Here is a 22,986-nt window from a genome sequence, read left to right as displayed (position 1 = left end):
GACTGTTATCTTCCCTGATGGAGGGACAGACAGAAATAAGTGAATGGATGGATGGAAGGAAGGACGGTTAATTAACAACTTTACCTCAATAGTATAAAAAGCATCAATTCAGAACAAATATTTAAAAAACAAAAAGTTTGAAAATATATATATATAATAATAATCTTTGCTTTCCCAAACCTCAACAACAAGTAAAATAATAAAAAAAATATATATATATCCACACTATTCCAGACTGCTAAACCCTCAGTATTAAACATAAAAAAGGTGTCTCTCTTATGTTTCGTAGTTTTGGTCAAAGAACAGCTTTTTCTTCTTCCTCTATTTATTTTTAAATTGCAATAATTTCCAAGATAAATTATATTTTGTAGCTCATTCACAAATAGCTTCTTAACATGAATCTTGAACATCATTCAAACTGATAGGTGTCAAACAGTGAGAAGCATGTTGGGCTTTCCAAAGTCCCTCTATAATCACCACTGAATAGGCAGTTATGCTAATTAGGTCATTAATTTGCTAATTAATGCTCTAAATAAGACAGAGTCCTGTGCAAACATGGGCGGCTGCATATTAAAATGATCCCTGCGTCTTAAACTTGAGTGGTTCCTGCAGTTTCAACAAATTCTTTTCCTTCATTAATATTCCAAAGCTACAAAATCTATCAGGAGCTAAAATCTAATCAGATAATCTACTCTACTATGCAGAGGAAGAGAGGAAAGGCTTATTTTTTCTTAAGCATGTTTACTCAAAATTATTAGAGAGAATAAAATCGGGTTTTATGAAGGCATTTTCATTCTGATGCTACAACTAGCCTAATAAGAATCAAATATTACCATAAAGTTCTGGGAACTTGGGGACCCGTGACAGACCTGGATAGGAAATTAATTCAAATGTTAATATGGCAGTTAAGGGCCAAACAAACTAATACTACAGCAGCAGAACAACAGTCAAGCTATTTTGCACAAGACCAACAAGGCCTGTCTGATTTAGAAAGCAACATGCTGAATTAATTCCGAATCAATTATACGTTTCCCTTAAGGGACTACGACAGCATTTCTTCTGAACTCCAAACAAGCCAACTATTTTATGCAAACACATAGCTAGAGGTTTAAAATAGCTACTGGGATTCTTTAATTAGAATTGTTACCCTCCATCACTGTGATCCATGCCACAACCATTGCAATGACTGTGAGGAGAACACAAACCCAGATAAAAACACAGAAAACAACAACAAAAAAGAAGGAAAGCACAGCTTTAAACTCCAGAGAATATAAGCATATGAAGATAATCGATCTGATTGAGAGTTAAAAAGTGTCCGTCCGGTGAGAAGACAGACGGACAGAAATAATTATCATGACAAATAAGCAGAATGTGGTAGATAAGGACAGATGCACAGGCAGACAAGTGTAAAATCAGATTCTTGGAGACTGACAGCAAAGGACAACTTATAAATGACTTTATCTGCATGTTTTCTCACTAACAACAGTCAATAACAACAGTGTGGCAGGCAAGTGCAAACTAACCTTCCCCGGCGTTGTATGCCAGAATGGAGCGGGTCCTCATTTGTTTGCCCTCCACGGTTTTACTTGAGCATGTCTGAGAACAGGTTGACCAGGGTGTCCAGTCGCTGAGCACACAGTCTCTTGCGCAAGGGACCTCACAGGAGATGGGCTCCAAAGTTGCAGAGGATGAGCAGAGACTCCTATCCACAGGCTCACCTGAATAAAAACAAGAGGGTCAAGGTTGGGAAGTTTACAGCTTTTATTGTAAGGTTACTGTAATTGTAAGTCCAACAGAAATTTAGATAAACATGTACCTCTTCTCTCAGGTTTGGGCTTAAAATACAACCCTAAATAAAAGACTTTCTGGTCAGAGTTTTTTTTTTTTAAGGTTTTTTTTTTTTTTTACAGATACTAAGATCACACAAATTCACACCAACAAGGAGCCGAATGTACAGGCAAAGCTTGGAATTTACCCTAGACGTTTCAACTCTCACAAACTTTGATGAGCATCCAGTGAAGGTTTCCTAGATGTTTCCAACTGAGATATTTCCAAACACCTAAGGGCAAACTCAAGAGTAGTGGGTCAAACTATGTCTCATGGCTCCTTTGAATGATCTGCAGGAGTTGGACAATGAGAGAGGTATTGAAATGTCTGCAAGAGCTGCTGTCAATAGAGACATGTCATGGAGGGAGTGAGGGATGGTGGAGTGGAATACAAAAGAATAGAACAGAAATATACTTTATCATTCCAGTAATTTGGGTGAACTACTTGCAAATTGGCTAGAGGCATGCAGACTTCCAAAACTGCATTTAATAAGATACCCTAAGGCACTTTCCCTTCGAAAGCGTTGATGATGTTGATAGTGCAACTGAAATCAGGGAAGTAAATAATGGAGAGCAACATGGACAGGAGCCAGAGCGTAGTCAGTGTGCATTATTATTTCGCTCTTATATCTTTCTGAATCTCTCTCACCAGTGCTGTGCTATGTTTATCGAATGTAAACCATGTTTTTTCGGCTTGTTAGATCAGTGGTGGCGTTCGTTGTTGACCTCCATATATTGTAAGCTGTTCCCACTGCCAATAAAAGGTAATTGTTCCCGGATTTTTTGGCCAGTGTGAAAGGGGTATTACAGTCCAATGTTTTAGTCAACAATCCAAAAACATTAAATTGACAATTGAGATAATTATAAAATAAACATAACTCTTAGGTAACTAAAAAATGATAGTGAGATCAAGACTAGACAATAATTTTGAAAAACATTCTTTGGAAAAACACAATTAATGCCATTTTCCCTTTTATGCTTTTAATCTGTCATCCTGTGTTTATTTTGCCCAGTTTTCCATCACCTATAGGGCAGCAGCTAAATGTTAAAGGCTTGGTGGCCGCACACCACAAAAGGTCCTGCGGATATACTTTAAATATGATCAATTCAAAAGGCACATATATTTTAGAGACAGACTGTGGGGGAAATAAACTGAGTGGGTAGCTGTCTTGTAATTATGGTAAGTGAATCTTTTCATGTTTGTTATACTGGGTTGATCTTTGCCATAATCAATGTAGCAATGGTTCAATTCAAGTGGTGACCTGAAGTGTCTATTTTAAGAGCAATTTTTGAGTAACTTTAATAATCATTGTGATTTGTGAAATACGAGTGATTATTTGCTAAGTTTGGATATATGCGAGTTAAAAATGAAAGGGGAATAAGAGGTGTACTGCTGTAAAAAGAGGTATGGACTCCATGGACAAAGAATGAGGAGGAAGAGAGGATCACATAATTAAATGTACATTTCTTCTGCTGTATTAGCTAGTAGCTTCAAGTTTTAATAAAAATACATAATATAATATGTAGTGTAATATGTAATATAGTACATTTTGGCATTTTATTAGTTGAATTAACATGAGTAATAATATGAAATAAGTATTTAGTCAAAATACCCACAAAGTAAAGATGATGAGTTGGATGATAAATATATTCACATGGATGTATTTAATAAAAAAGATGATACATATATTTGTTTTATATTCACTTACTTTATAATAGGTTTATTTACAAAGTGTAGACTACACAGGAAACTTATCTTTTTCCAGACTAGAACTTGACTAAAACTTTTGTGTAAAGCCCCTGTCACACCTTGATGATTTAGACCAGCATATGCTTGATGTACAGAAAATCCGTCTAAAATGCTGGCATAGTTTGTATAAGTTATGGGTACGTTTTGTATTAGTTATGAGCTCTCCGAAGTATGCTGAAACAAGCTGGCACACATTGACATAAGGCAAATACAGTGCAAAATTTTGAGCATGCTCAAAATTTCCCAACATATACCAGCATATGCTATACGTGGGCCATAAGTTAGAGGTAAGTTATCTGATCGTTGACATACTTTTAGCATAACTTACTCATAAGTCGTGGTTTCCAGCTTATACAAAACCTATGAGTAACATCTCCTCTGGACTGCATCCCCATCATAGTGTGAGCATGAAGGTGAGTGTGATGGATCCTCCCTGCCTTCATACCAACGACCAACAAACTTCCTAGCAGACATAACGCTGAATCTGCTACTACTGCAAATTCTCTTTCTTTCCTTTTCTTTTTTCTTTTTATTTATTCTTTTTTTTTTTTTTTTTTTTTTGTTTGTTCTTGGGTGGGTGGTATCATCACTGCTCCTGAGGAGAGCAAGGTGTGACAGGGCCCTGAGAAATGACTTAATTGTGACAGGGCAAAACTGGACTAAGAACTAAAGGCTCCCAAAAACAACACTGTTATGTACTGATTGTACATGTAAAATGTAAAAAAGTTATTCAAAGTAGCTTAGTCACATTCATCTGTGCCTGTAAGGTTCAGCTGTCTGATACTGAAAGATCAATGCTATGACAGAGGGATTTTTTTTTTATGTACAAAGGTTTTTTTGTATTATTATAGATTTAGTGTCAGCATTATTTATAAGCCTTTAGCCGTAGAAACTCAGAATAATTTGCTCCAAAATGGAGAGAAGGATTATCAAGACTGCCTTTCATATAGCAGAGGGCACTTGTCACAGAGAGCCAGCATTTGAAAAGGACTTGGTCTTTCAGACTAGCACAATTTAAGAAGCAAGAGATATAAAATAAGATACCCCATGGGGTTGAACAGGACATTGGCCATCACATTTTTCCCTAATGCATGAGGGGCAGTAGAGAGTAATCTTAAATGCTTTGTTGTGAAGAAGTAGTAAAGAATGGGCATATGAAGATGTTGCTCAGAGTTGTTTATCAGCCTACTTTTCTTTATCCCATCAGCAGGATGAGGTTAGAATGAACATTAACTTGTTACCAGCGAGCAACAAACTTGAACTCAGGTCAAGGTTAGCAAGTCTCTCCACCAGAGTTAAGAAAAGCCTTTTCTGGTAATAAAGGTAATGATTGTATAGCCCATCAAGGTCATTTATGCATTTAAAATTTTTCATACTGAAAAATAAAGTGCCACTGGATTCTGCTTTAGTATTTTATAGAAAATACAGGAAATATTTAGAGTAAGAATACTGACTTCCAATTTAAAGTGCTTCTACCTAAATAAGCTTTAATCTGCCAGTCAGACCATGTGTGTTTACCTAATATGAAAGAAATTGATGAAAAACTAATTTATGCTTAATTTAAAGACAGGTGGCTTTGCTGTTAATTTACTGTAGCAGGCAATTTATTTCCCTGTAGACTTTATAACTTACAAGCCACCATCTGGCTTTTTATGTAAGATTTAGTAACAGCCACATTCTGGAGGCAAAAAAAAGAGGAAAATTAAATGTGCGAACATAACCCTAAATCTGTAAAATGTTTTGTAATTAAGCAAATGCGGCACCTTTATATCTTTGTTAAATGAGGTGAATTCTAAACTGTAACTTAAGCAGCAATTTATATTTAAAGTGAGGAGTCGCATTTTAAAATGTGTTCAAATGAATGAAAACAAAGGAAAAGTAGGCCATTATGTCTGGCCATGAATAGGTATATTCTTAAAATACCACAGAAAGGTACAGTTGTTTGTGTTTTATAAAATCATAAAAAAAATTATTCTAAAGGTGTTAATTTAGAAAAGGATCATTCTTATGCCCATGTGTTTCCAAATCATCAAAATTGGGCCCATATCATGAACGTAACTTGTTCTCTGATTTTGCAAAAGTTATCTAGTCAATTTCACGCAAAATATATAACATGTTGGCAGATGAAAGCACATCTAGAGCTTAAATAATTTTCTTCTAAAATTATGCTTTCACATAAATTAATGTATCAGATCTTAGACTGTTGAAGCAGCTAAGAACATGAACAGCTCTGTCCTTTAATTGATGGCCACATGTGAAGCGCACAGCTGAAATGAAGTGAAGACGTGTTGTTTATCCATAAGAGCTTGAATATTTCAGGAAGTATGATCTTTCAGCAGGTATGAGCAGAAACTAGAATGTATAATAAGCGAAGAAGACGGTAAAGAGACTCCATGTTTAATTAATTGATCAATTTTAGAAAATAATACAGAAAACCTTTGTTGTACCTGAGTAGTGAATTATATGTCACAAATGTAAGACTATGGATATACATGAGGGGATGGAGATAAAAAAAATAAAAAATATGGCAAAAGAGACTGCAGTACGAGCTATGTAAATTGAAAAGGTCAAAGCCATCTCTGAATCGGTCATGTGACCTAGAACGATGCTTTATGGGAGTCTGAGTTCCCTTTGGGCACTAGAGTGAACTAAGCTAAAAGTTGCTTTAACCCAACAAAACAGATATGATTACTTATCTGATGTAGGCTTGAATCTAGAGAGTTTGAACCTGGCCTTGTCTTTCCAAAGCAGGTCCATGGCTTCTCAATCTACAGGCCCAATATTTCCCTCTGAGTTTCAAAAACAAAAAGGGAAACTGGCTTTCCATCAGTGCAGTGTTGCAAGTTGCTTTCAGGGATACCAAAACCTGAAAGTTACAGGTCTAGCACCCCTATTGGCTTAGGTTTTACAATGTTTTTTTTTTTAACACAATGTTTGAGTTGTAGATAAGTAATTTAGAATTTGGGAGGTTAAATTTACCGTGCAAATGATGTAGATTGGCCATGACTATAAAGGTAAATAAATGTGCCAATATGCGTCTCTTTCTGGAGTGCACACACCCCGTCTGACCATTCAAGCAAAAATGAATGATTCTGGCATACAGTAGGTGTGCATGTAAGAAAAGTTTTGGGAGCCCATCAAGCCACTTTAATCTAATTTAAGTTTTGGAAGGTGTTTCTTATAATGAGATTTTGTTGGAAAACAATAACCATTGAGGCGTTTAGCCATTGAGAGACAAAAAACAAAAGAGCCGTGAGTGAGGATGTTTTAACAGCAGACAGTTCTAGCTCTAGCAGTAAACAATCTCCATATCCAGCAGATAAGAGCCCCGGAGTTAGCAGCCCAATAATAATTTTTAAAAACATGCAGATCCCAACATCGCTTTTTGGTAAGGTTATGAAGTTGAAGGTTTAGATATTCTCTGTGTTTAGTAACCTCACTCAGTGGATATAGAATTAAGCTTCTTAAATAAAATCTATATTTAGGAAAATCCATGGGCATATTTTAAGAAAGGTGTAAGAATCTGGGTAGGCAAACTATTTAAAATGTATTTACCCAACCAATCATATATAGGGGTATGCACAGGGTTTTTAGTCAGTTTAAGACCTAAATAGGTGAACATTTTTATTCTTACAGTAAGTAGAAATGATTGAAGACATTTGCTATTCTTTCCATGAGTGACCATCCAACAAATGTATCAAGGTCTGGCCAAGCAATAATCTGACAAAATTATAAAAAACAATCTCAAGAGTTCAAACTTAGACCCTGCAGGGTTCAGCAAGCACAGTAAATAGAAACAATTAAAAAAGGAAATCAGAAAAAGGGTCAAATAAGTACTGCTTGCTTGTCTTTTCTCCTAAAACAATATTGTACCAAGAATTCAGTTTGCAAAGTAGCCTCCATACTAACCACACACCTTGTAGAGATGTCTAGTATTTTGAAAAGATACTAATTATTATTTTTTAAGTTGTAGGTTTAATTAGTATCTTTGATAAATTAAAACATACAGAACACAGAGAATATATTGAAGACTAAGTTAAATATAGAGAGAAGCCAAGAATGAACTAGGAAACGCACTCATCAAGGGAATGAACAAAAACGGCAACAACAGGGAAATAATGAACAGAAGAAAACTCAAACTCCAAACACCAAAGGATTTTAACAATGTTATCTATTTTTGGAGAAAATACAAAAAAAAAAAAGAAAAAGAAAAAGAAAACAGCAAATCATTTCAAAAACTGTCAAGTAGGATAATAGATAATGGTATATACCTGCTTTATAGGGACGGGACCTCATCAAATTGCAGTTACTGTGTAATCCTTAAACCCTCCTGTACTGATGAGTCGAATCTAAACATATAATGATTTAGTTGGATTTCTTCTGTACTGAATAAAGTCTAATATTACGCATATTAGTCAAGTTCTTTCTAAAGACATCTGAATCCAACAATGAGAGGAAATTATAAGGTTAGGTGCAGAAGTAGCTCCTATAGTAGCTTCATATATAGAAGAGAAGCTACAGTAAGGAGATGAGCACTGAGCCAGTGTTAAGGACAGAGATGAAACAGAACCTATAGTCACAGTAAAACCCGAAAGCTATGAGGACACATGATGAACTCATTAGTGGTTTATCACTATAGTGGAGGAAGTTTTTCCAATGATAGAGCTTTGAAATATTCTAACTGGGAAGATTTATGAGCCAAAAGAATTTAAAGTACAAAATGAAATGCGGGATCAAAAGCCCTACATTGCCTGTTTGACATGTACTAAAGAAAATGAAGCAGAATTTAGTCAAGTCAGCTTCATCACTTATTTCAACCACTTAGGCTCAACCCTGTAATTTACATTAATACAAAGGTATATGCATGTTTCTTTTGTTTTGGTTTAATGTTTATTTGATGTACATTTTAAAATGCAGGTAACATTAGGAATTCAGTTACTGTACAACAAAAAACAACTAGTGGATGCTCCCGTTTTTCTGTCTTAATCTCCCGTTGTTCATTCAATACAGCTTTCAGGGTAGGCCTGATCTCCACATGAACACACAGCTTACAACTACTTAGCTGACTTAAAAAGCATTTATCTCCAACTTGACTGGTTGAGACAGATAATCATTTAAGAACAGATGTAAGATTTGCAAGAAATTATTCATGGGGCATTTTTGAAGAATTTATAATAAATGTAATCCCTTGAATATATAAAGCAGCATCTGGTATGCAGGATCTGAGTTGGTCTGATCTCTTTCTATATGAAAGAGTGAAAGAAAAAGAAATCCATAGGGTGGATTTGTAAAGAAGGGGATGATCTTTGGAGATTGTTCAAATATAGTTATTGAGTGTGTCACTATTAGAATAATTAAACTCCGTATATAACTTTGGTTATCTTCTCATTGAACGATTGACTGGAGACTCTGTGAAGCCACCTTAAAGCAGGTGCTGTTCTTCTTAAGGAAGCTTAGGTCCTTCAGTGTTTGCAGGAAGATGCATTATATCGTTAATACTATATGGCTGTTTTGGAGAGTCTGATCATCTAGAACAGGGGTAGGCAGTTCCTGAGGCCCAATATCCTGCAAGATTCAACACACCTGAATCAGGTAAAGGAACTGACTGCATACCACAGAGGTAACTCAGCCATTTGAATCATGTGTGTTGGAGAAAGAATGAATCCAAACGTTGCAGGATACCATCCCCCATGAAATTGAATTCCACATGATTTTACAAAGAAGAATTCTTTATAAAATGAAGATCATTATGGGCAACTGTGAGCATGTTCTTCAGAAGACTTTAAAACATCAGCAGAGTGTCTTCAGTCAAACGTTTCTCCAGAACCGGGGCAAGATAAGTTTCTTACCTTATCAGGGAAAAAAAAACAAACAAACCAAAATCCAATATGGCCCTAACTTTGACCCAATAAAAGTGTCCTATGAACTCACTGGTACTCTATGGATCATTTTACTGTTACATGATAAGGGTGCTCAGACTCTAGTTCACAAACTGATTTCTACATATTTTTTTATAGTAGAGAGCAGTGTTCATAGTTTATCAATAACAACCAGTCTCTCAGGCCCTGAATAAGTCCCAGACACATGTCATTATGAACAGCATGTTATCCAGTCAGGGTGATGTTTGTTAACTAAGATACTCTGTTTTTAAGGCCTTTTCAGAAGGTTCCACTTCTTCCCTTTCAGTCCATCGGATAATTTACCCAAAGACTTTAGCATTACAGTATTGCAAATGAGTTTTGGCCTGAACTCTCCCATGAATTGCATGTTTGTCAGGAATCTCATTATTGTTGAATAATCAGCACTCAGCTCAAAGGTATAGTAGAGGAGTTTTTGTTTTCCGGGTGGATCAACAAAATAAGTGGTCCTTCTAATTGTCAATGAAATTGGTGATATGTTTATGTAAGGTCGTCCGACGTGCTAGTCCCCAAAGGTAGCCATCTTTTTCTGTGCATGCGTACTTTTAGGCATATATTTGTGATGTGCTACGGTTTCACCCAGTTCTTTGAAAATGGCCAAGGTTGTAAGAGAAAAAGTGTGTACGAAGTGTATGAGAAGAAGAGAAATGAAGTCATCCTTCCTACTCATTATTTCTACTCATGAGTCCTTGTCTAAGTCTGTTTTTTTTATCCGAGTGCTAAGCTTCAATGGTCTGCTAAGATTCCTTCTTTTGCTGCAGATGTATTACGCACAGAAGACATTTTTGGCTAATAAAAATTATGTAAAAAAAAAAAAAAAAGACTTAAGCATTGAAATTAAACACGGAAAATATCTGGAAGAGCAGCCTTATCTGAAATATTGTAGGCTGACTAAAGCTGTAATTTTGTTTTAACATAAATCTATTAATAAAGTAAAAACACTTTTTCACTTTGACTTCTCGATATTTCAGCACAAAATCTTTGTAAAATATTCATCATGATGGACCTTTAGCTCCAAGAAATCTCCATAAAATGGAACACTTCAGATGAAAAGCGCAACTTCACATTGGATTCCCATGTTTCATTGCAACTGTTCATGTATTATTAATGAGCTTGAAGTAGCTACTATAAGTGGATTATATGAAACCACATATCTGTCTGAGCTGCTTGATGCACTCCACAAATCAAGCGGTTAAGCAATACATGCACCCTGGAAAATAATACAAACCTTTAAATTACTAAATTGAAATTCCAAACCAAAGAAAAGCTTCAAAAATCTCACTGCAGTTGACTTCATATTGAGATGTCACTTTGAGTGAGATGCTGTGAACTCTCATGACTGAAATGGAAAAGCATGAAAATCCAAAAAGACAAGGGACCTGAGCATTTCACAGGCTCCAACAAAGACATGAATGAACTGAACCCCCCACCACCAGAAGAAAAACCTCAACTGTCTGTATGCAGAGAAGAAACAGCTCTCCGCCTAAGTGGCCATGCAGTCAGCTTTGGGAATATCAATAGCCAGTTTCAATAACATTTGTATCGACCTTCTCCTGCTGTCCAGGGCCCGGCTGGGTGGCCTTTTGTTTTTATGACCGGTACACACTCAGAGAGAAAAAAAATGTAAAAATACAGCCGACGTAGCAGTGAAAACCCGCTGAGGCGAAAAGCAGATCGAAAATCCAAAGAGAACAAATCAATTCTCATCAGATAAGGGACTGAATGCGAGGAAGATCAATCAGCAGAATGAGAGGGAGAAAAGACAAAACGGGTTTCTGCAGGTAGAATGTTACTGAATGTCAACAGTTTATGCATGAATAGTTTAAGATTTATAGGCAACTGCGTTAGACAACATCACTAACATTTATGGTCTGGAACTAGTTGAGGTTTGAAGGTAACCTAAAAGGCAGCAGTTTAATGAGTACCATTATTAGTAATAAAAATAACATTATGGTCTTCATTTTTACACTTTAAAATAAATTATGTCCTAATTTAATGTTTTAATTTGAGAAAAAAGTTTGTTTTAGTTAGAACGGCTCTCGTGCCCATTTGTTTAAATGGAACAAAGTTCTCAGCTGTCATGATAACAAAGACCAACTTCATATCCTCTATGAACATCATTGAAGAACATTCTCAGTTATACTGTACACTAATGGTGACAGTATGGGCCAGAAGCTTTACCTGTTTTTCCCCCTTAAGTGGATTCACACTTTTACCTTTAGTTTTCCCCAGTTTCCCTCCTACTGTAGTGTATGGAGGGAGAATCACTGAAATAAAAAACGAACAAAGTGTTCAAAAAAACATATCTCTATTTAAGTCTTTAGTTGTTTAGCCGGAAATATTTGGTGTAGCTTTTTATTTGAGTAATGTGTGGGGATGAGTGTAATGGTGCTACAAATTGTATCTGTACTCTGCACACATACTGTAGGTACAATTCCCTGGTGAGGAGGTAATTGAACAGAAGACTTCAACTCATTAAGAGAACCAAAATATTTGGAGTCTTTTAGGCCTTAAGCTTTTCGAATAGCATCTAACTTCTCAGCAATTTTAACACAGCATGAACTGAAGCCCAAACTTCAAAATAAGAGTCTAAGGGATAACGTACAGTAATCTGCACTCCACTTAACATAGTTAATAAAGCAGCTCAATCTATTCTCTACACTCATTAAAATACCACTCTGAATGCAGCCTGATGTGTGCGTTTAAGCCATAGAATTAAATTTGTCCGTAGCATCTAATAAATGGCAGAAGTTTCCCATTTGTTTATCTAATTGTTGGGCAACAGTAGACATATTTTTAAACAGTAAATTCTAGTACTGATGCTAAATCTTCATATTGTTACACCATTTAATGCAATCCTGAACTTTTTTTCTCTACCATTTTTAAAAATATATCTAACAAAGACATGTCATTGAAATCTCTAGATTTATTCTTCCACCATTAAAAGACAAGGAGTAATAAAGAGCCACATCAACAATGTAAAGGAGCAAAAATGGAAGTTACTCCAACTCCCAGAGTTTCCGAGGACTGATTTGATATACTGAGAGTGAGGTTTAATTGTGCGTGCAGCGAGGAAGACTGTAATGAGACCGACAGCAGGGAGACGGGTGGAGAAGCTGAATCAAGCAAGCGTAAAAGCAGGAGAGGTTTAAAAGAGAGCGAGGAAGGAGGTACTGAGGAGAGGGGAGTGTGGATATTACTCCCGCACAGGGAGTTGTGTAATGAAAATGTGCACAGCAAAAGCTAGAGGGGCAGCAGATAAGTGACCTTGAAAAATGTGTTTTTCTTGTATGATCAGTGCATCATATTTTTTGCCAAATGAAGGTGAATCAAAAAGGAACGACAGAACAGGGAGGAATAATTTACCGCTCGTTTGCTTGATGACTGTCAATCATGAGATGCTGCCTCTGAGAATGGATGTGCTTAATTTGAAAAAATGACCCACCATTTTGAACACACAGCGTAATAAAGCATCATTGCCATCTGCTCAGCATCTCATCATTCTGCAAAAACCGCATCATCTGCCTGGACAATGAGATTAAATTGTCTCCCCTCACCATTGCTGTTGATGCATTGCACTTGTGGCAGCTGAGTTCCCGGGCCACACTGCTTCCCATCATCAGGAACACACTTATCCAGGCTGACCAGCTGCCACTTGTAACAACTGGGTTCATCACATGGCATGGCCTCCACTAGGTGAGGGCAGCTTCCCGGGCCCCCTGTTGGTTCGTTGGTAATCTGCCGTTTCCTCAGTTTGAAACCTGCAGTTAGATAAAATTCATAAACTCTGTCATTCTAAAATTCGTTTTAGTTGGCATATAGAATTTTCATAATACAATTTTTTAATTCTCATAGACTTTAAAGTACATTTTAATGAAACTGAGGAATTGTTATGTTTTCTTTTTTATTTCTGTTATTTAAAATAAGACAATGCACATTAAAACCTGTAAATGTACCTAATTTAGTAGATCAACCAAATTCAACTGTAGTCGCAAACAGATTGATGAGAGAAATCAAAAAGACATTATACATAAGAGGAAAAAGAAAAACACTGATAAACAAAGCTTCATAGTGCTAATAGAGTTAATGTTCCTTTAAATTAAGACAGAATAAGGAAATAATCAGACATGCTTTCTTTGGATCTTTTTCTGTACACAGAAATAAAAGTCTTCTACATGCATTGGGACAATACAACTCAAGAGGATATGTGGTGAATTGTACAAGTATTGATAAAAATATTCCAAAGATGAAGACCTGTTAGACCCTCAAAGAGAATAAAAGGTAAGATAATTATTTAATTGAAATTAAATGTGTTGAAGAGATTTTTTTAATCAGTAAAATGTGGATCGAAAACATCCCAGTTTAGAAAAGTGTATTTCTTTAAATTCTCACAATATCTTCTCTGCTGTTAATTGACAGTATGCTATTGTACATTACTGTTACATGTTTTACACCAGTTTACAGGAGCAGCCATTCAAAATGAACATTTCCAGTCAAACGCCAGCCGAATGGCAGCCCGCTTCCCTCTAACTCCTTTCCTATTTGACCTGACTTAATAAAACATTCAGGTTTAGAATAGTCAGGTATTTTAGTCTCCATACTTAGAGTAATCTGATTAGTGACAAATAAAAGCAAAATAATATGTCCTTTTAGGTTGTCTAAATACTCCAATATTCTTGTTTGGGTTTTAGACCTCTGTAGAGTCTTATTAAGTGATCCTTTGCTCACCTGTTATTTTGTCAGCTGTCATATTAATATTTAGTTTACTACAGTGTGAGCTTGATTTTTTTTCAAATATCTAATAATGCACATGTTCTAATGAATTCAGTGGTATTTTATTGAAAAAAAAGGAAAAAAGATGGAAATGTAGCAGCACTGTGATTCCCAGTGATTTAGATGGTCATTGTTTCTGGAGACATTTAGAAACTATTTTTTCCTGGTTTTCCCTGAAGTTCAAAAGTAAAAGCCACTAAAAAAAGACTATATTCAAAGTTAAAAAATATGCAAATTTGTATTTTCTTTTTCTAAAGGCATTTTTGGCTGAAAAATTAATTACATCTTGCAAACAAAGTTTTATAAAACTGTTTGTGGTATTCCACCTCATTGTGAACTCTACTGTATTGGCTTGCCTCTTGGCCAGGTTTGCTTGATAACCTAGCCAAGAATAACCTTATTGAATTACATAATTAATGACAGACATACTGCTTATACGAATGTTTAAAAAAAAAAAAAAACATCCCTTTTAAAGGGCTAAAAATGCAGCTTTTTCCCACATCAATCAAAATCTTGCACAAAACGTGACAAATGCAGCCTTTAAAGTGATGCATCTGTATCACCGATTTACCTTTCTTTCCGGTCTGATCATCACAGTTTTCAAAGATGCATGGCCCCCAGGCACCCCAGGGTGATACCTCACAGTCAATGGGACAGGGGATCTGGCAGCGCTGGGATCTGTTTGGGATTGGGCCCCTGCACAGGTTGTTTTCCACTGGGCGGGAGGCTGTACAGGGTAAAAAAACGAAAAGGCAGTATAAGAAGCAGGCAAACAAGCTGACAAACTTGATATGATCAGGAAACAAAAGATCAGAAAATCATTGTTTACTTATTATTGACACAAGAAATTCCACTGAGTTTAGCTGAGAATCACGTTTAGAAGAAAGAAAGAAATCATGCCTGCAAGGTATACACTATTATTCCTCTGTTTGTTTCCCCCCCCCTCCCTGTTAGCATGTCAGAATGATAAATTAGCAATGAATATCTCATGGAGCACCTTGATAGCAACAAAAAACACGAAGGAACTCTGCTCTCTGACTCTCAGTGGAGATGCACAGAAAGGATATAATACAACACTAAAGGTGCAGGCAAACACAGAGGCTGTCTTCGCTCATGTTTATTTCATTAGGTGTAATTTGGCTTCCTTCCCCCTCCTGGTGCCATGTTGAATTTAGAACCTCCTTTACTTGAAGCCTCTGTTAAATGGAAGGTGGTTTGAAATCTCAGTGTGAAATTTCTACAAAAACAGATGTTACCTGCATTTAAACCACATAGTGCTGCTTTAAATATACAGTCAACTGAGCTACAGTAAACAAACTTGATCTGCTTGTTTTTTTCAAAGATACAGTACTGGCATATTAATTTACTTATATTTCCATACACACATTTTCAGTGTTCAGTTTCTTTACTGTGCATTTTTTTTCCCAGAACTGTTACATCAAGGGTTTTAGACACTGAGGGTTTTTCCATAGAAAGCCAAAGTAAAACCTTCTTTGAAAAAGGAGAGTAACAGTTACTTTCAAATCTTTGGAATAACAAAAGTTAGCATTAAAGCCTACATTTTTAGAAGTAGTGAGGTCCATTTTAAGTGCTGTATCCTGTTAATGGCATTTTTAAATTGTTGGTATATGTATCCATAATTAAATGGATCTTATGATTCATGCTGGGGGAAAGTTTGTGATCATATATGAAGTGGGGCGACAGCATTAGCCAGGAGGCTCTGTGGTCCAAAAGTGAACAGCCAATTCAGAGCTTGTGGGACTGTGTTAAGGGTAGTGCACATTACTCCTTGTTTAAAGGAAAATTGATTTTCTTCAATAATCTAATGATATTTCATACTTCAGGAATATAATTAAAATGAAAAAGACACTGTACTGGCTGCTACAGTCATGTCTGTGTAAGGAACTGTTCTGCTCAAGTTTTCCAGCTGTATTAGATGAAAAGAACAGAAAAAGATGTTTAAACAAAAGGATACTTAGGCTACTTAAGCAATAAGTTAATTTTGTGACAAACTAATTACCCCATAAAGACAACAGCTTGGACAAATTGGATAAATGGGATTAGGTGAAACTCTGTATGCAGTTAAGGCCAAAAGGGGAAATAACTGTTATCAGATTATTTTCATTTGACTAAGATGGGGGTTTTTTATATTGAAGTTAAAGCATTTGAAAAGGGGTATTAATTTAACCCCAAATATTGTTTTTATTTATGTGTTTATACAAAATTGATGTTAAAACAATCCATATTCCTCTAAACAAATCAGTGTTATAACTTTTGTTATAACATTTCCTGAGCATTTTTTTTTTCAGTTATAATTTTATTTTGCTTTGATGGATTTAAAGGGTTGGGGTCATAAAGTCTGTTTGCAATTACCCTAATCTAAAGTGTGCCCCATAGATTCTGCATTTGTTTACATTGATTGGGTGTTGGCCATACCAAGCCATTACAAGTAGAGAAGTTTAGGTCAGAAGAGTCATCCTGCCAAGATGTAAAGATTGCTGCCCTTTGAACAAACACTTGCTATGGTGAGAAATCGTTTATAGCAAACTGTAGGGAGCTGAAAAGAAATTAACTCTGATTGAAAAGGGTTTAGTTTTATACAAATCGCATTGTAGATTTTTTTTTATTTGTTATTAAAGCTAAATCATGTTCTAAATGCATAGTAAACAGAGACTATTAAATTAATTATTAAATTATGAAAATGTGCTTAAAAGTAAGGCATTTTTAGGTTTTTCTAATATGTTTTGATTGTTGGCATTAGAATTCCCGTTGCTGTCCAGATGAATATGCTCTGAAGATCAACCTTCAGGTTATCAGGCTACAGCCTTTCAAGGACATTCCTGTAAACTGTAAAAATAAAATCTGCACAACTTTGCCTTTAAATCACATTAGACCTACTTTTCAAGCTGTGCAAGGTCAAACTGAACATAAGCAACCATTAAGCAATGGTAAAGGGCCATAGTGAAAAAAAAAAAAGAGGTCTTACTGTAGGTAAAAGTTGATAATGCAATTGATTTTAAGATTATACCTATAAAACAAAGAACACATGGCACAGCAATTGAGAGCGAGAAGCTCTGGAGAAGACTGATCTGTACACTCGCAATTCAGTCATTGAACCCATTCCAAAGAAGTGACATAAACACTGATTATGATGCAGGAGACCAATCAAAGAGCCCCTGCACAACAAAAGGCTCCAAAATTCTAGAAAAACAAGGGGTGGTTATTTGATTTGCATCTGACTTGAAATGTGTGCATGAGGATGGACCTCAATGCTGCTTAAATACCAACTCTGATGTGAGCCAACAATAGACAAAGACTCCTGGCGAGGTGTCGAAATGTCTTCAAAACTCGGAGCCAAAGTGGGGTTGTCTCCCAATTTAAGCCTATTGTGGTTGCCATGACCCGGATGACTGAAAATTTATACAGGCTGATTTTAAGATTCCTTTTATATCAATATCAAAAGGATACTTAAACTGCATTTAAATGTAGAGATGATGTTTGTTATTTAAGTTAACACATTTCATGTCATCTTTCTAAAGGTGGCAAATAAAAATCCAGATAATCAAAGTTTCTATTGAAAGAGCTGTACGTTTTCACCATCAACTAGTTCATTCCAATGCAAGGAGCTGGTTCGGTGATTTAAATGTGTAATCTGTTCTAAAAATAAATACTTTTGATATGAAGGCTTTAGAGAAGGTAACAAATACAGATTCCCACACAAATCTTCAATCTTCTGTTTAAAGGTTAGGTGAAGGTGTGCCAGGAAAATCTGACATTTGAAGCAGTCATTTTGACGTAGGCGGGATTAAAGGTTCTTTAGTTAAAACAAACAACCACACTTTATCAAATATCCTCCACCTTAAAACCTCAAAGTTTAACTGATGTTGCAAAGAAGGTGTGAGTTCACATCAGCTAAAGCTGGTAAGTCATGAAAAATGCAAAACACAATTTTCATAGCACATTTTCCACTGCCTGGAAACAAGACAACATTTTATAAAAGGAAATAATTACCAGACCCAGGTAACAGAGTTGCTCTATAGGATTATTTATTCTACTTTGTTTATATGAACCACTTAATGTCATTTTAGCAAATAATTAATGACAAATCTAAGACAACATAAATGACCAAAGCAATGAAATGGTCATTTCAGAATTAAAAAAAAAAAAAATAAAAAAATTAGGTAGTTCTGATCCACTTATCAAATGCAGGACTATAGAACGCAGAATGTTTCTAAGAAATTATGCTTTAAAATACGTAAATTATTTCACAGCAGCATTTTGAAACAGTAACCCCTGCTTTTGTTACACCTCGGCTGGACTACTGTAACATAGTTTATTTTGGAGTGAGCCAGTCCTCCCTTACTTGTCTCCAGTTGGTGCAAAATGCACACATTTAACTGGAGTACGTAAAAGGGAGCAGATAACTCCCATTCTGGCTTCCCTCCATCTGCTCCCTGTGTATTTTGGAGTTTATTTCAAGACTGTTTTATTTGTTTTTAAATATTTAATTGGCTATGGCCCCTCCCTATCTGTCTGAGGTTTTTCACCACTACGCTCCCACGCGGGGGCCTCAAATCAGCTTACCTGCTGCTCCTGGAGGTACTGAGGTCCAAACAGAAGCTCAGAGGAGACAGAGCTCCCCTCCTCATCAGATAATCCTCTTCACTGACTATTTTTAAAACTCGTCTGAAAATCTATTTGTATTCTTTGGTATTCAACACAGCATGAGACTCTTTGTTGGTTTTATTTGCTTTAACTTAATTTATTCTGTTTATTTTATTCTTTTAAAATTTTATGTTGTTTTTATACAGTTTTACCTTACCTTGGTATGTACAGCACCTTGTGACAGTAGTAGCTGTTTTGAAGGGCTTTATAAATAAAGTGTAGTTGAAAAAAAAATTAAACTTTTTTTGTCTTTAAACTGTAGAATGTTTTTATTATAAATTATGTAGATATTGGTATCCAGCCACAACATCCCCATTTAATTTCCTTGAATTCTGATGAACTTCTGATGTAAATATGCTAACCGTTGTATGCTGCCCTTTTCAGCTTGTCCCATTAATAGTTTCTAGTACAGAGTTCGGGGCTTATATTAAACAATTTTTCACATACCAAGCCATAATACCTTGTTTTTAGAAAAGGGTAATGTATTTTTATGTCATACAGAATCTTTATATTTCTTTCTTTTCTTGTATTTTTTTCTTTCACTTTATGTAATTTGTGGGGTACAGAGGTTACCCATATACTGTAGCATCTGCTTTTTCAAGCCTGTTTTAAAATGTTTAATTTCATTTAAATTAAATTTGTTTTGTTGAAGATAAATGGCCATAATAAAGTTGAGGCACACATACGTATGTTTGCAGCTTTGGTGGCTTAAAAAATAGAAAATGACTAGGTTTTTGGTATACTTTATGTTGAACTCATTGTATAAATCATTTAACAAAACAATAAAAAATAATAATAATTGAGGCTTTGAAGTTACTGCCTGTAATCAGCAGATGACATCTTGGGTCTTCATCAACACCTGCTACTGTGAAAAGATTTGTTTTATTTTAATTACAAAACCTCTGAGGAAAACACAAGCCTGAATTGGCACCATCTGTTCTGTTAACTGGAACAGTATGTTTCAGTGGTATAGGAGAATAAACTCATGTCAAAACCAAAGTTTAGTTAAAGGCATCAGATGCTACATAAATATAGAGATATATTTCCAATGTAAATAGTTTTTTTGGTTTTTTTAAAGTTGGATCCAATTTTAAACATCTTTATGTTATATTCCTTGTTTAAATATTCAAACAGTAAAATTTCTCCACATGTTCCACCCAAAGCATTACCAGCTGTTTCTACAACACATCTAAGAGCTTAAAGTCTCACTTAGGAGCCAAATCAACATTCCATGGGAACTGTGGAGACAAGAAGGAGCTTTTGAAATGCAAAATGTCTTATTCCCAGTTAGAAACAGACTCAAAGTCAAATACTAACTTTGCTGATCCGCTGTTAATCCATGCATTACTGGGGAATCACTGACTTCAATCTTTACAACGATGAATATTAAACAGAAGACCAACATAATACCCGTTCTTGATGTGATGAAGAAATAAAACATCCCTGTACTCTGGTTCTCTCTAAGTCCATTTGTAGTTCACTCTCTCCTGTGAGCCGATTCTCCTTTTGCACAAAACTGACAGCATTGCAAAGGAATCCCTCATGTGAGCGTGGCTTAAAGCCTGCAGAGGTATAAAATGGCTCGCCATCACTTACCATTTATATTCTGTTTGTGTGTGAACAAAGTTTTTCCTTTTTAAGTCCCTTCACAGCTACAACTCCACAATTTGAAATAAAATACAGAACTTTGTTGTAGTTTAAGCTAGCCCTGTGTTTGATTTAGGAACAGCAGTCAATTCGCTGTTGGAACTCTTCTAAAAAACTGTTTTGATCACTTTAACTTACTAGACACAGAAATAATCATGGCTGCACTGAGCACTTTTGAAGTGATGCTAAAATCAATAGTTTATTGTTGATGAAACAATGCTGCGTTCAAACACAGGATAGAAAAAAAGCCATCATACAAAAAAGAACTGGTTTAAGGTTTGAGCATGAGGACAAAATAAAGTGGAGAATATCGCAGTAGGAAAAGATTACAAGGACAAGGAGGAAACAGGGAAAAGAATGGAGTAAATAAAGACAAAGGAAAAAGTAAGAAGAGAGTGATAACAGACCTGTCTGATCTGAACACCGTAGAGGAGACATAAGGAAAAAAACTGCTGCCATAATGTCCATTTTTATAGAAAATAAAAAGGGAATATTCTATTGGGTAGTTGCTTCTTTAAATGCAAGTGTTTGTCTTTCAGATTGTTTTTTACCAGCACAGTACCTCTGAAAAATTTGCTTCTTTGTTATTTTATTAAAACTATTAAACCACCTAAGCGTTTAAATGTAAAGATTTTAAAGTATAATCCCTTTAATATAAGTTTAAAAATTATGCAGGGTTTTTTTCCCCAAAAATTTTTTTTTTCTTAGCTAAAAAATATTAAAACTCTTGCTATAGATTATTGAAATTTAGGGATACAAGATCTAATGATGATCAGACATAATGCAATTTCATGTTAAAGTGAAGTCCTTCCCATGAAAGGTTATGCTGCTTCAGTTAGTGGTTTAATGGTAAAGTTCACTAGAAACTTGGCTTCTAAACTATAAAAATAAATTTTAAAATCTTTTCTTTTATTAAATACATTTCAATGTGCTCTTTGCAACTCATGTCTAAGAATACTGTAATGCCTCTAATGCAGAAGCAAGGGTTAAATTATAGACATGAACTAAGCAAGACCTCAAAAAGCATAGCTTAAGTAGTTATGAAAATTCTCCCAAAACATGCACAGTTTTGGGAGAATTTTGCGATGCTTTTGCGATAAACGTTGTTAGCTTGAAACTAAAGTTGAATGAAAACCAAAACCAAAGGGAGACAAGTGTGGGAAAAAAAATAAAAACTGCTTAAATAGAAGATGAATTAATAAAACAATTCATATACAGTAGAATGTCTACAGAGAAAACGGCAAACTGAGATATGAGAGTTATGAGTGATCAGACTTAGAGGCAAATTGAGTTGGCTAAGAGAAAACTACAGGAGAAAAAACAGAACAAATGAGGCACCTGCCGTGCTGGAAGCAAAGAGAGAGGGAGGATAAAAAGGAGCAGAGACGATCGAAAAGGGAAACGGTGGTGCTGGGAGGGACGGGGCAGGCTTCATATTCAGTCTAGCTAAAATTACCTACCTGTAATCTGGAAGGTGATGGAGAGGAGAGGGGGGACACTAGGCTTCTGCTGTCTTTGGGTCTGACCCGCTGTAATTACAGGGGAAATAGCTCTATTAGCTACGCACACAGAGACAGAGACACCATCCAACATGCACACAAAGAGACGGGAAAGAGCAAAGCAGAGACAGGCAGAGAGCAACAGCAGGAGAGGCCATTGAGAGTCAGGCCTCATGACCCCAAAGTGTTTATGACTAAACACAGATCAAATGCTCTCATTCATGGAGGGTTTTTGTTGTTAGATTTTTATTTGTTTTCATTCTTTTAAGTCTGACATAATTTTTTTTGTTTTTGTTCTTGATAGAGCAGAAAGTTGATCAATACCTTGTAAAACACCTTTCTAAAACAATAATATACATACCTGATCAACTATAAAAATATAAGACAATTGCACTAAAGTTTGGGAAAATGATACCCTTGAAAGTCTTGATAGTCTGTCGTTTTATCATTTATAGTGGCTAGGTTTCAATGCAATGGCAATTTTCACCAATCAATCTTTAAAACTATCCATCCATCCATTATCTGACACGCTTCTCCCAATTGGGGTCGCGAGGGGTGCTGGTGCCTATCTCCAGCTGTCAATGGGCGAGGGTACACCCTGGACAGGGCGCCAGTCCATCGCAGGGCAACACAGAGACAAACAGGACAAACAACCATTCACGCACACACTCATACCTAAGGAGAATCTAGAGAAGCCAATTAACCTAACAGTCATGTTTTTTGGACTGTGGGAGGAAGCTGGAGTACCCGGAGAGAACCCACGCATGCTCAGGGAGAACATGCAAACTCCATGCAGAAACACCCCGGCCCAGGAATCAAACCCAGAACCTTCTTGCTGCAAGGCAGTAGTGCTAACCACTGCGCCACTGAGCAGCCCAGTGTTTGAAAATTAGTGAACATGTTTACAA

General features: G+C 35.9%; 1 protein-coding gene across 1 annotated transcript in view; it reads right to left on the bottom strand.

Moving 5' to 3' along the window:
- The window catches only part of thsd7a (thrombospondin type 1 domain containing 7A), a 214,013-nt gene that overhangs the window by 86,586 nt on the left and 104,441 nt on the right, over positions 1–22,986 (bottom strand). The window contains exons 5-7 of the mRNA XM_015392697.1: positions 14,839–14,994; positions 13,052–13,255; positions 1,524–1,718 (exon numbers count right to left, since the gene is read on the bottom strand). Coding sequence (XP_015248183.1) covers positions 1,524–1,718; positions 13,052–13,255; positions 14,839–14,994 — 555 coding nt within the window. The remainder of the gene's footprint in view (positions 1–1,523; positions 1,719–13,051; positions 13,256–14,838; positions 14,995–22,986) is intronic.

The sequence above is a fragment of the Cyprinodon variegatus genome, unplaced genomic scaffold (genome assembly GCF_000732505.1).
Source record: "Cyprinodon variegatus isolate N-32 unplaced genomic scaffold, C_variegatus-1.0 Scaffold603, whole genome shotgun sequence".
NCBI lineage: Eukaryota > Metazoa > Chordata > Actinopteri > Cyprinodontiformes > Cyprinodontidae > Cyprinodon > Cyprinodon variegatus.
The sequence above is the reverse complement of the archived record's forward strand: the minus strand, read 5'-3'. Positions and strand labels throughout refer to the sequence as shown.